We start from the raw sequence: 13,448 nt of genomic DNA, 5'->3' as shown, positions 1-13,448 counted from the left end.
TACAGCAACAACACACATCAACACACTATAAGCACAACAGAAACAGGAAAAAAAAAGAAAAAAAAAAGCTCCCAAAACTGCTTACCCCCTATTTAAAAACAGGAAAGAAAAAACAGCTCCAAAAATAAAGAAAAAAATCAAAAATAGCTCCTCAATACCCCCTTTCAAAAAGGAAAGAAAAAAAGCTCCCTCAACCCCCACAAGAAAAACAAAAACAACCAAAACAGTTCCTCAATACTTTCCCTTTTTCAGTCCACTGGCCTTCACACTGACCAGCGGTGCAGCTATCTCCCCCCCACACCCCCACTCCCCCTCCCCTCAACTCCCCACACACACCCGTATATAGCAACCTAGTGTATCTGATATCAACGTACACAGTAAAAGACACAAGCCCAGCACTGTAAACGATATGGTATGTCCGTTATGTAGATCTGCAAAAGAAGATGAAGTCCATTTCGTATTATGTTGTCCTGTATCAGATGACTTGAGACAAATATATATTCCGTTGAGATATTATAGAAGACCAAGTAAGTTTCGGTTAGTATTACTTCTGTCTTCTACAAATGATAATGTTTTTTCGAATCTTGCCATATTTATCTGTAAGTTATTAAAACGACTGAGATTCATGATTAGTTAAAGAGAACAGAGCTTTGAGCATACACGTTGTAAGATTATATTCTTATGCAAATCTATTCTTACAAAATATGTAATCACCCCTTCAAATGGGGCCATGGCCTTACTGAATAAACTTTCGTTTCGTTTCGTTTCCCCACACACACGACACAATCAGCTCAGCGAAGCTCAGACAGGTGCAACAGCCGAATGGTTAAAGTGCTGGACTTTCAATCTGAAGGTCCTGGGTTGGAATCTCGGTGGCACCTGGTGGGTGGAGATTTTTCCGATCTCCCAGGTCAGCATATGTGCAGACCTGCCAGTGCCTGAACCCCTTTCATGTGTATACACACACAGAAGATCAAATACGCTCGTTAAAGATCCTGTAATCCCTGTCAGCGTTCGGTGGGTTATTGAAACAAGAATATACCCAGCATGCACCCCCCCGAAAATGGAGTATGGCTGCCTATATGGCGGGGTAAATAAACAAAAAAAATGGTCATACACATAAAATGTTAAATGTTACATGTTTGTCTGGGCGTGTATGTGTGCATGCCTTAAATCTGATTGAATGACACAGGAAATGAATAATGAGCGCCCAATGGCAGCTGTCAGTCAACTCTACCCAGGCAGGCACCCCATGTTTGTAAAGCGCTTAGAGTTTGGTCTCCGACCGAGGATAGGTGCTACATAAGTATCCATATCAATCAATCAATCAAAAAGCTCTCACTGACCAAAAAAGTTTCCCCTGGAGGGCATGTACATCTTGCAGGCGGTGGCAATGGACAGCTCCCCCCAACCCCCTAAACCCCTTCCCCTACAACTTCCCCCCATACACACCCATACACACAACATAACCAGTTCTCACTGACCGAAGCAGTTTCCTCTGAAGGGCATGAACATCTTGCAGGAGCGACCCCCCCCCCCCTCCTCCCCCTCACACACCCCTGCACAACATAACCAGCTCTCACTGACCAAAGCAGTCCCCCCCCCCCCTGCTCCCCCCCCACACACACACAACTCTCCCCCCCCCCCCCACCCCCCCCACACACCCCTGCACAACATAATCAGCTCTCCCTGACTGAAGCAGTTTTCCCTGAAGGACATGAACATCTTGCAGGAGCGCCCCCCACCCCCCGCTCCCCCCCACACAGACACACACAACTCCCCCCCCAAGCCCCCCCCAACACACACACCCTGCACAACATAACCAGCTCTTCCTGACTGAAGCAGTTTTCTCTGAAGGACATGAACATCTTGGAGGAGCGCCCCCCCCCCCCCCCCCCTCCCCCCGCTCCACCCCGATACACACACAACTCCCCCTCACACACCCCTGTACGACATAACCAGCTTTCCCTGACTGAAGCAGTTTTCTCTGAAGGGCTTGAACATCATGCAGATGCCCCTCCTTCCCTTCCCCCGCAACCCTCCCTCCCCCCAACTACCCTCCCCCGCCAACCCCCCCTCCCCCCCCCCACACAACACAACCAGCTCTCACTGACCGAAGCAGTTTCCCCTGAAGGGCATGAACATCTTGCAGGCGGTGGCAATGGACAGCTCCACAGAGAGCAGCGTCTTGATCACCACGTCCTCTATCCGCATCATCAGGGCTGTCCACATCAAACCACATGAATCGCATGACAGTGTCCATTCCATAATCAACAGTTAGGGATTGAAAATAAAGACAAAATCATGTAAATCCATCAAATCACAAAACAACTAATTATGAAAAAAAACCCCAAAAAAACCCAAACAAACCAACAAGATAAAATAAAGACAAAAAAATACAAATCCATCCATCATAAAACAAATATTTATATTAAAAAACAACAACAACAGAAAACAAAACAAAAAACAAACAAGAGCCATGAAAAATAAAACAAGGTGTCTTAAGGATAAAGAAAAATACAAAAACATGTAAATCAATCAATCACAAAACAAATATTCATGAAAAAAACAAAGCAGAAAACAAACAAACAAAAGCCATGAAAAATATAACTATGTTTCTAGATACTGCAAACAAACAAAAAACAAATAAAAGGAAGTAGAAAGGGGGGGGGGGGGGGGGGGGGGAGGGGGAGCAGCAAAGAGAAAGACAAGAAAAAAAAAGAGTGAATTTATCAAGGAGACAAGGATACACAGAGAGAACACTTTAGTAAAGAAACACTTCCATTACACATTTGAACAACACATCCATTACACATTTGAACAACACATCCATTACACATTTGAACAATACATCCATTACACATTTGAACAACACATTGAACAGCACATCCATTACAAATTTGAACAATGCATCCATTGAATATTTGATTAATTTCCAGTTGATATCAACAGTTTATCCAGAAGACTTCCTGTGCTTAAAAGGAAATTTTTTCCTAAAATTATGTTTATCTAACATACTTACCGTGACCCACTGGTGCAGACTCTGGCAGAGAGTCCGATTCCTATCCTGTGCAAACTACTATCCGCCTATGTGGAGAAAATGAAAGTACCTACGGCCGACAACCTCCCGGAAGTAGGTGTCACAAATCAATTGCGATTGCGCCTTAATTTTAGCCCGATCGCCCAATCGAGCCATATAATTATGTGACCTGGTTGAAGACATAATTTGACAAAAAAACAAGAACGCCAGAGAATCGACAGACAGACAGAAAATACGAAAAAATATTAGCCGTATGAAGAGCACAGGAACAGTAGTCCAGATGGCTGCCAGAAAAAGAGGAAACTAGTCAGGGACACAGAGGGGAGGTAACCTACTCCTGGGAGGTTATCAGCCATAGCTACTTTCGTAGTTTGCACAGGACAGGAATCAGACTCCCTGCCAGGGTCTGCACTAGTGGGTCACGGTAAAGTATGTGTAGTGAAATAGTGCTTTATGACTTAATGGTGAGAACTGAGTGAGGCAATGGGCTCCCTGCAAAAGGGTGAAGTGCCCAGTAAATAATGCCTACCCCAAATGTTTGGGTGAAATTTTGTGCAAAGAAGGGGTGGGCACATGCAAGGCAATTTAGAGCACTTCCAAACTTTGGAGCACAATGCAACACAGAGCAACAGCCACACACCACAGTCTCCCCCTCCCCCACCACACCACACACACACAGCCCAATGTACACACCCACAGACACCCAACCACATACGCCCACAGAGTGTGAAAACCACACACCACAGCCCCCACCCCCCCAACCCCCTACCAAACACACACCCACACAGCTCCACATACACACCCAGAAGACACACACACACAGAGTGTGACTGCTATACACACACACACACACACACACACTCAGCCCTGCCATCACAAACACCTACACACAGGCCCCCGCCCCCTCCCTCCCAACCCACACACCCACAGACACACACAGAGTGTGACTGCTACACACACACACACACACACTCAGCCCTGCCATCACAAACACCTACACACAGGCCCCCGCCCCCTCCCTCCCAACCCACACACCCACAGACACACACAGAGTGTGACTGCTACACACACACACACACACACACTCAGCCCTCCCATCACAGACACCTACACACAGCCCCCCCCCCCCTCCCACACACACACACTCGCACACCCACAGACACACACAGAGTGTGACTGCTACACACACACACACACACACACTCAGCCCTCCCATCACAGACACCTACACACTGCACACCCCCCTCCACACACACACACACTCACACACCCACAGACACACACAGAGTGTGACTGCTACACACACACACAGCCCTGCCATCACAGACCCCTACACACAACCCCCCCCTCCCCCCCCCCCCACACACTCACACACCCACAGACACACACAGAGTGTGACTGCTACACACACACACACACACACACACACAGCCCTCCCAACACAGCCCCACATACACACCTACACATACAGCCCCAGATATACACCCACACACACAAGCAGCCCCACACAAGGACAGCCTCACAAAACAGCACCGACCTGCAGTGTCTTTCCCAAGGGACCGCAGGTATCGCAGCATGGCCCCCATGGACCACTTGTTACCATAGTCCTCCACATCAGGGTCGTCGTTTCTGCCACAACACACATCATTGTCAGATCACACAGTGTCAGTTTCAGTATGAAGGAGGGGTCGTGGGTTCTACCACGAGCGACAAGAGCAAGCTCCACATGGGACCTCGGTTTATCATCTCATCCATATGACATGAGACAGCAGAGGCGAGTTGAAAACAGCATGAGTTAACGAAGAAGGACAGGCACCAAACGTCAGCTTATTCTCCTTTCTTCAAGAAAACACTGGATCACACAATAAACCTGCAGAATGAACATTAAAAAAAAAGAAAAAAAAAAAAAGTCTCTTTGCAGAACTGAGTAAACTGCAGCCACTGATGCTGAAATTGGAAAGCAATCAAACATATATAAAAGCAACAAATTTTTTCCAGGTACAATTACTTTTCCCACTCCTACAGCAAAAGAGCAAGAAAAGAATCAACCACTGTGGTGAAGTGGCTAGCACCACATGTGTGCATGAGAATGACTGGTGCGAAAGCGCTTAGATTTGTCTATGCACAAGATTCAGCGCTATATAAATACCGTTATTATTATTATTATTATTATTATTATTAGCACCACAGACTGGTGACCGAGAGGATGTGGGTTTGATTCCCATCAGAGGTGGGAGGTTTTCAGCCTGTGGCCGGCTCCTTTACAGATCTGAGTGTGCTGTGGACTCGCATGGGAAGACGAGGACCGCACAGTCATGGGTCATTCACTTCATGGATGTGTCTTTGAGAGCGTTGCTCAAATCTCCTGACCAACGCAGCTGGCGTCTGTATCTCTAAGCCTGGTTCACTCTGGAAGATATCATGAGAGCACAACCTTGTCAAGCAGTCCCAAACCAAAATGAAACGGACCCCCCACAATAGCATCTTCATCATGCCCATCACCATTCATCATGATCAAATCATCAAAGTGTCAAAAACAACATGTCTGAAATTCTGGCGTATGAAAAAAAAGAAGAAGAAGAAGAAGAAAAGAAAAGAAAAAAAGAGAAAGCAAAGACAAAGAAACATAGGACTCACTTTACGTAGTCATGGCTCTTCTTGTTCACGCTATAGTTGGTCAGATGCATGCACTGGTTCCGGATGTGTTTGTTGCTCTTCTCATACTTCACTGTTGCAAACCTGGCACACACAAACAAACACACTGATGCACAACGCGTTATGGAGCAAAGCACACCAACTGTCCCTCAACCTGACGGGCGCAATAGCCGAGTGGTTAAAGCATTGGACTGTAATCTGAGGGTCCCGGGTTCGAATCACGGTGACGGCGCCTGGTGGGTAAAGGGTGGAGATTTTTACAATCAACATATGTGCAGACCTGCTAGTGCCTGAACCCCCTTCGTGTGTATATGCAAGCAGAAGATCAAATACGCACGTTAAAGATCCTGTAAACCATGTCAGCGTTCGGTGAGTCATGGAAACAAGAACATACCCAGCATGCACCCCCCCGAAAATGGAGTATGGCTGCCTACATGGCGGGGTAAAAACGGTCATACACGTAAAAGCCCACTCGTGTGCATACGAGTGAACGCAGAAGAAGTCCCTCAACCCAGCACACAGAGCAGTGGAAAGAGAGGGAAAGAATTCCATAGGCAGTATGAAAATATGATTATTGTCCATAGTCACACAAAGAAGTGAGTATTATACTTGAGAGACTTTCATATGCGCTTCAATTCAACTTGTCAGTGGACTCCATAAGACTTTGGGCTGATCCACGGACCTGCTTTAAGTTTATTTTTCAGACTATTATCTAATTCATTATGGAATAAATATTGCCCTAATATCAAGAGCATTTGTTTTAGTGATGTCACAGTTACCGTAAAGTTTGGTCTATTGAGCGCACTGGTATATAAGCCGCACCCACTAAATTTGGGAAAAAATTGAACTTTATACATACATAAGCCGCACCGGTTTATAAGCCGCATTTATTTCTGGTACCGGAACACATACTGATACTACGGAAAAGCTGTCGATACTGTATGTTATGAAATAAACACACGCGGGAACAACACAAAGAAAAGCAAGCAAAAATACTGCTAGTGCCACAAAAAAATAATAAATAAACACAACGAAAATAAGATCCATAATTTAGGGATGGTCACATTTATTCAATGTCATCCTGCTCACTGAATCCACTAAAATCTTCGTCTTCAGTGTCCGAGTTGAAGAGAACCAGCACAGTTTCCTTTGCCATCTTGTCACTGACTTCAGCCTCGCTTTCACTTCATGGACATGAAGGTGGAGGTCGCTGCTGGTTCGTCGCTTGCACTGTCGTCTGCTAGGTTGATCACCTTCAGTTTGAAGGCTGCATCATAGGCATAACGTCATGTTTTCGGCATGATGAGGGTGTACGCTTGAGCAGAGTAGATCTGAATGCTGATCTGAAGGCTTTAATGTGTGCGGATTTGATTTATAAAATGTGAACAGTTAGCACACTATCCTGAAGCTCATCCAAAAATTCATGGACAGAAATCATGATTTTGGTGAGTTGAAGGGCAGCTAAAAATAGACGAGAATGTGACACTCCCGGGATCGTTAAAATCCGCAAATAAGCCGCATCATTGTATAAGCCGCAGAGGTTGAAGCTGGGGTAAAAAGTCGCGGCTTATACATATTATTATTAGTAGTAGTAGTTCTTTTTTATGTATTTATTTATTTTATTTTATTTTATTTTATAAAAAAAATTTTTTTTCCTCAAGGCCTGACTAAGCGCGTTGGGTTACGCTGCTGGTCAGGCATCTGCTTGGCAGATGTGGTGTAGCGTATATGGATTTGTCCGAACGCAGTGACGCCTCCTTGAGCTACTGAAACTGAAACTGAACTGAGGAAGGTTAAAAGTGGCGGAAAGAGAAGACTTGGCCCCACCCACCTTCAAATTCCGGGCCCTATACACACAGTGGATGTGAATTCACTGTCCCAGTGGCTGTATGAGACCATGGGACTTGGAACCTGACTGAGTATGGCTGCCTACATGACGGGGTGAAAACAGTCATACATGTAAAAGCCCCCTCGTGTATATAACTAGCGAATGCAGGAGTTGCAGCCCACGAATGAAGAAGAAGAAGAAGAACCAAACTGTTCCTCATACTGTGTGCACTGATGACTCACCGTGTCAGTCCTTCTTCATACAGGTAGATCACCAGAGGATCGTACGACGTCACAGCAACATACAGACGAACATCAAACTTGAAACCTGAAAAAAAACCCACCTACCTTACTGCTGTGCTGTTGTTATTGCTGTTTTTTCATATTCTATTTTTAGCAAGAATGTTTTATATACAATAAGAATGTAGTAGTTTTTCTTCTTGTTGTTTTGCACCACAAATATGCACATTCAGCATTTGCAACATTCATTCATTTATTCATCAAAGGATGACGTCTTCCATGTTAGTCATGCCAGGAAAGTAGCAATATGTAGATCATACATTTAGAGATAGGCCCAACATTCGGCTTATATCACAGATTGACATAAGTTTACATTTGGGCCAACAGCAAAGTGAGAGCTGTATTATCAATGGTTTCTCCAGTCAATGGGAAACCATTTACAGCTTAGTCTTTTGTGAAGGACTATGACTCTCAAACTAGGAGGCAAAACTGCACTGGCTCTTAGTGCTGCAGCCTTGTGGGCTAGTTGGTCTTTGGGAACCATCCCACCGCCGACTGTCCTAAAACCATCTTGGCTGAGAGAGTGGGGATGTACTTGGGCAAGACACTCTCCACTATAATCAAATTCTAGCCCAAATAGTCGGAACAGCAGTTGCCTCCTCTGCTATTCTAATGGTCATAGTCAGACACGACTGACTATCATATATATATATCATTTAGAGAATGTGGTACTTCACTTGGGGCAAGCCGCTATGGTGTGCAACCACTTTATCTGTTTCTCTGTATTAATTTTAAATACTGTTGAATAGCTTCGTGTTAATGATAAGTCTGTGTTTGATTAAAGCATGAAATTCTGTGTATATTCTTTTGCTGCGATCATTGCATGTGTATGATTGTGATGACTGTATGTGAGGTTCACGACAAATTAGCATTTAAACATTTGATATGTTCTAAATGAATGACTGTGATTCTCTCATACATTGTCAATGTGACGTACACCACAAATGAACGTCTCTTATTGGAGATAATAAAGTGTTCTCTGTTCTGTATTGATATCTGAGGTGGATGAAAAGTGATGTGCAGAACTCACCATCAATCACCAGAGGGTTGTGGATGTAGTGACACACAATCAGGTTTTCATCCAATGGCACTTGATCAGGCTGCACACCGACAATGACACAGGTGATTTATTCATTAGGTCATAGCCCCTATGAAGTGGAGTGATGGCCTAGAGGTAACACGTCCGCCTAGGAAGCGAGAGAATCTGTGCGCGCTGGTCGAATCACGGCACAGCCCCCGAAATTTTCTCCCCCTCCACTAGACCTTGAGTGGTGGTCTGGACGCTAGTCATTTGGATGAGACGATAAACCGAGGTCCCGTGTGCAGCATGCACTTAGCGCACGTAAAAGAACCCACGGCAACAAAAGGGTTGTTCTGGACAAAATTCTGTAGAAAAATCCACTTCAATAGGAAAAACAAAGAAAACTGCACACAGGAAAAAATACAAAAAAAATGGGTGGCTCTGGGGAGAGCAGCCCGAATTTCACACAGAGAAATCTGTTGTGATAAAAAGATATACAAATACAAATGAATGAGTAAATGAACAATACATCTGACAGTGATTTGACTGAACAGATATGAAAATACATGAAAAACATTATATCACGTGAAAAAGCAATTACAGTACAACATGTTACGAGGTAACAATGTCTCTTCACTTAAATACATCATGCAGGAAAAGGGACATAATCAATAAATTCAACTGAAAGGAACAAGCTTGTCAGTGACATTTATTCAGCCTATATGTTTCTCTAATCAGTTTCAGACAAATTAGAGCTGGACATCACAGAACTAAATGTCCTGCATCTTCTTTTTCATCTTTACACAATGGGCAAATCAAATCTTTCTCATGAGATTTACTGTGTGTCAGCAGTGAATAACCACACCCAACAAACCTAGCTTTAATTTTGCAGTTGAATTAAAAAAAATATATATATATATTTATCCGTATTTAGCATCAAGTACAGGCTGCACACAAAGAGAGTAAGAGAGGCAGAGATAAATATTACAAGTGTGAAAACACAAGCTTGGTCTATGGATGCCTGTGAAACGTACATGTATGCAAATATATACAACAACACACAAGCATTCTGAGAACATCCTAACCCCAACACTCACCTTGAAAACACACTTAAGCACATTCATGGTGGACACATGCTTGCATGGACCACGCTATGTGCACACACATTTTTATTTGCAAACAAACAAACCAAAAAACACACACACACACACACACACACAAACACACAGAAACACACACACACACAGAAACACAAACACACACACACACACACACACAGCCACACATCACACACTATAATGTACAAACGTGTAACAATTTTTCTGACGACACTCAGTATTCAGCCAACTCACGTGGTTGACCAGGAACACACCACGCCCCCGAGACGAGGCCACTGGCTTCACAATCCATGGCCCCCTGTCCTTCAGAAAGTGAGCTGTGAGAGCAGACATGACACAGGACTGCCATGAATAATTTCACTGAACATGTGTCTTTTCTCAAGACCTGACCAGAGCACTGGGTTTACTACACATATACGCATTCACTTGTACACATAAGAGATTAATAAAAATAAAAAAAACACACACAAACACACCATCTTTTGTTGTCATCAAATGATGGTGACTGTTTCTTCGTGGCTGATTCTTTTTTCTTGATGATTGTTACTTCTCTTTTGTAACATTTAATTTGTGGAGCACCACGAGAGACTGTTGGTGATTTGAATTTTCTTGAGAATTGTTGTTTCTTTCTTGTTAGTGTTTTATATTTAATTTGTGAAGCGCTGTGAGCCTCTCTGTGATGGAACAATGCAATGGTAGAGCACTTTGTTACTATTATGATTATCATTACTATACATGAAACATTTCTCATTTACTGTAAACTAACTTGTAAGCACCCACCCCACTCTTCAAAAATTTCACCCTAAAGTTGGGTGTGGGTTTACTGGGTACTTTTTTTTTTTTTTTTTTTTTTTAACCCTTTGCATGAGCCCACTCCCTTACTTAGTTTCACTCTGCTGCCACCCTGGCTGAGCTGGGAATGAGAGCAAAAATGACCACTCAAATAATACGCTGCATCATTGACAGGCACAACAGTCAAGTGGTTAAAGCGTTGGACTTTCAATCTCAGGGTCCCAGGTTCAAATCTCAGTAACAGCACCTGGGGGGTAAAGGGTGGAGATTTTGCCCATCTCCCAGGTCAATAAATGTCCAGACCTGCTGGTGCCTGAACCTCCTTCATGTGTATGCACACACAGAAGATTAAATACGCACGTTAAACATTCAGTAATCCATGTCAGCATTTGGTGGATGATGGAAACAGGAACATACCCAGCATGCACACCCCTGAAAATGGAGTATGGCTGCCTACATGGCAGGATAAATAAACAAATTTTACATGTCTGCAGGAGTGTGTATGCATGCATTACTGAAACCTGATTGAATGACACAGGAAACAAATGATGAGCACCCAATGGCAGCTATCAGTCGGCTCTACCCAGGTAGTTGGCCTGTTGTACAAATGACTCCGTATTTGTAACTAAGGAAAGGCGCTATATAAATATCAATCTGTATCATCATCATGATGGAACAACGTCATACTCTCACTCGGCTTTTCAATGAAAAATTGTCATCTTATGCAGGCGTTCTAGTTGGTATCTCTACATCTAAATCTGCACTGCAAATGCAACACGATCACAAATAGCAAAACTGAATCATCATTAGTCAATGATAACTTTTATTTCTTATATATATCTTTAAAGTAGGTATGGGCGTCTACAGGATATATTACCCTACACACAAGTTTTGAACTATAATGGGGGGTGGAAGTGTGGAGGGCTTTTACTATATACTGGGCATTTACAAGATAGTTTACAGTACTTACTGAGTATGTATACCACATACCAAAAATTAATGAATAATCAAACAGTTCTCATTTACTTATGGTAAGAAACAATTTATATCTAAAAAAAAACCCAACAACCCATAAAACCAAAAAAACAACAACAGTAGAATAGTAATTCCTTATTTTGTTTCAAAGGTTATCCACCCATCACATCTACACACACACACACACACACACACACACACACACACACACAATCACACACAAACAAACAAACACACACATACACACACAAACAAAAATCAATACACAGCACTCAAAACACAAACACTTACAACAAAATTCCTGGTACTCCCCTGGCAGTACAAAACTGTGTGGTACAAAGTCAAAGTGTTTGAACCCCTGCACACAGGCAAAAAGCAGGGGTGGTAAAATGGCTAATACATATTAAAACATTCGAAGCAAAAAAAAAATATATATATATATATATATCCCACAGCCTTTTACGTCCATTGGGGCAGTGAATTCATATCCAGCAGGAAACGAGGAGGCGGACAGACTGGCCAAGTCTGGCAGCAGACTGGAGCAGACAAACCAGCCAGTCTCATACAGGGAGGCAAAAACTCTGGTCAAACGAAAATTCAAAAACACATTCCAGCAACAACATAGCCATCCACCTGATGACCAGATGCCTCACCTGCAGCGATTCCAGCAGACAATCATATTCCGAATACACACGGGGCACTGCCGCCTGCGAGACCACATGTACCGAATGAAGCTGCCACACACTCCTGACTGCCCGTGTAAGACAGGCCCACAAACCCCGGAGCACATCCTGCAGTCCTGCCCCCTGTATCAAGATGCACGGACACAGCAGTGGCCCTATGGAGCCACACTGGCAGAAAAACTCTGGGGCACCAAAGAAGACCTCATCAAGACCACCACCTTCATTTCCAGCATAGGACTGCAAGTCTGAGACCATGATCACTGGGAACGCAGAAGAAGAAGAAGAATATCCAGTATGTCTGGGGCTAAGCATAGAGGAAGGCGGGGCCCAATCCTCTCCTGCTGTTTGAACCTCCCCCAACCAGTGTCAGGTGGAGTGAAGAAAATCCGAGTTAACTCCTTGAGTGCCACAGTACGCATCACCTACATGCATAGTATCGTCACCGATGAAGGGAAATAACTCTGGAAGGCTGAAAATTCACACAGTTTATCCAGAGTGGTATATCTCCAGACCATTTTCTCAGTTTTAGGCTTATTGCTTCAGAAAGTTATATGACTTGAAACACCACTTTCTACTGTGTTTTTTTTTTCTTCTCTCCGGCACTGAAGGAGTTAAGTGCCTTTCCAAAGGACCCAACACCATGTTGAAACAAAGTCTGTTGGAACAATTGTGAATTTGTAATCAAAATAAGTAGTTCAGCTTCATAGTACTATATTCAAAGTGTATACACATGTAGGAGGTGGTTTTATCATCCCTCTCCGTGTAATATTTTGACATAAGTAGTTCAGCTTCATAGTACTACATTCAAAGTGTATACACATGTAAACGGTGGGGGTTTTTTTGGGGGGTCATACTCTGTGTAATATTTTGACATCAGTAGTTCAGCTTCATAGTTCTACATCCAAAGTGTATACACATGTAACGTAAGAGGTGGTTTTCTTGTCACTTTCTGTGTAATATTATGACATAAGTAGTTCAGCTTCAAAGCACTACATTCAAAGTGAATACACATGTAAGAGGTGGGTTTTTTTTGTTTT

The 13,448-nt window shown here is 43.4% G+C and overlaps 1 protein-coding gene across 1 annotated transcript in view; it reads right to left on the bottom strand.

The window, feature by feature from the left end:
* The window catches only part of LOC143296013 (tubulin polyglutamylase TTLL5-like), a 98,822-nt gene that overhangs the window by 73,341 nt on the left and 12,033 nt on the right, over window positions 1–13,448 (bottom strand). The window contains exons 6-12 of the mRNA XM_076607752.1: window positions 12,020–12,086; window positions 10,196–10,278; window positions 8,853–8,922; window positions 7,766–7,850; window positions 5,678–5,779; window positions 4,578–4,669; window positions 2,115–2,222 (exon numbers count right to left, since the gene is read on the bottom strand). Coding sequence (XP_076463867.1) covers window positions 2,115–2,222; window positions 4,578–4,669; window positions 5,678–5,779; window positions 7,766–7,850; window positions 8,853–8,922; window positions 10,196–10,278; window positions 12,020–12,086 — 607 coding nt within the window. The remainder of the gene's footprint in view (window positions 1–2,114; window positions 2,223–4,577; window positions 4,670–5,677; window positions 5,780–7,765; window positions 7,851–8,852; window positions 8,923–10,195; window positions 10,279–12,019; window positions 12,087–13,448) is intronic.

Source organism: Babylonia areolata, chromosome 21 (assembly GCF_041734735.1).
Source record: "Babylonia areolata isolate BAREFJ2019XMU chromosome 21, ASM4173473v1, whole genome shotgun sequence".
Taxonomy (NCBI): Eukaryota; Metazoa; Mollusca; class Gastropoda; order Neogastropoda; family Buccinidae; genus Babylonia; species Babylonia areolata.
Note: the sequence above shows the minus strand (reverse complement) of the source record. Positions and strands in the feature narration are given on the sequence as shown.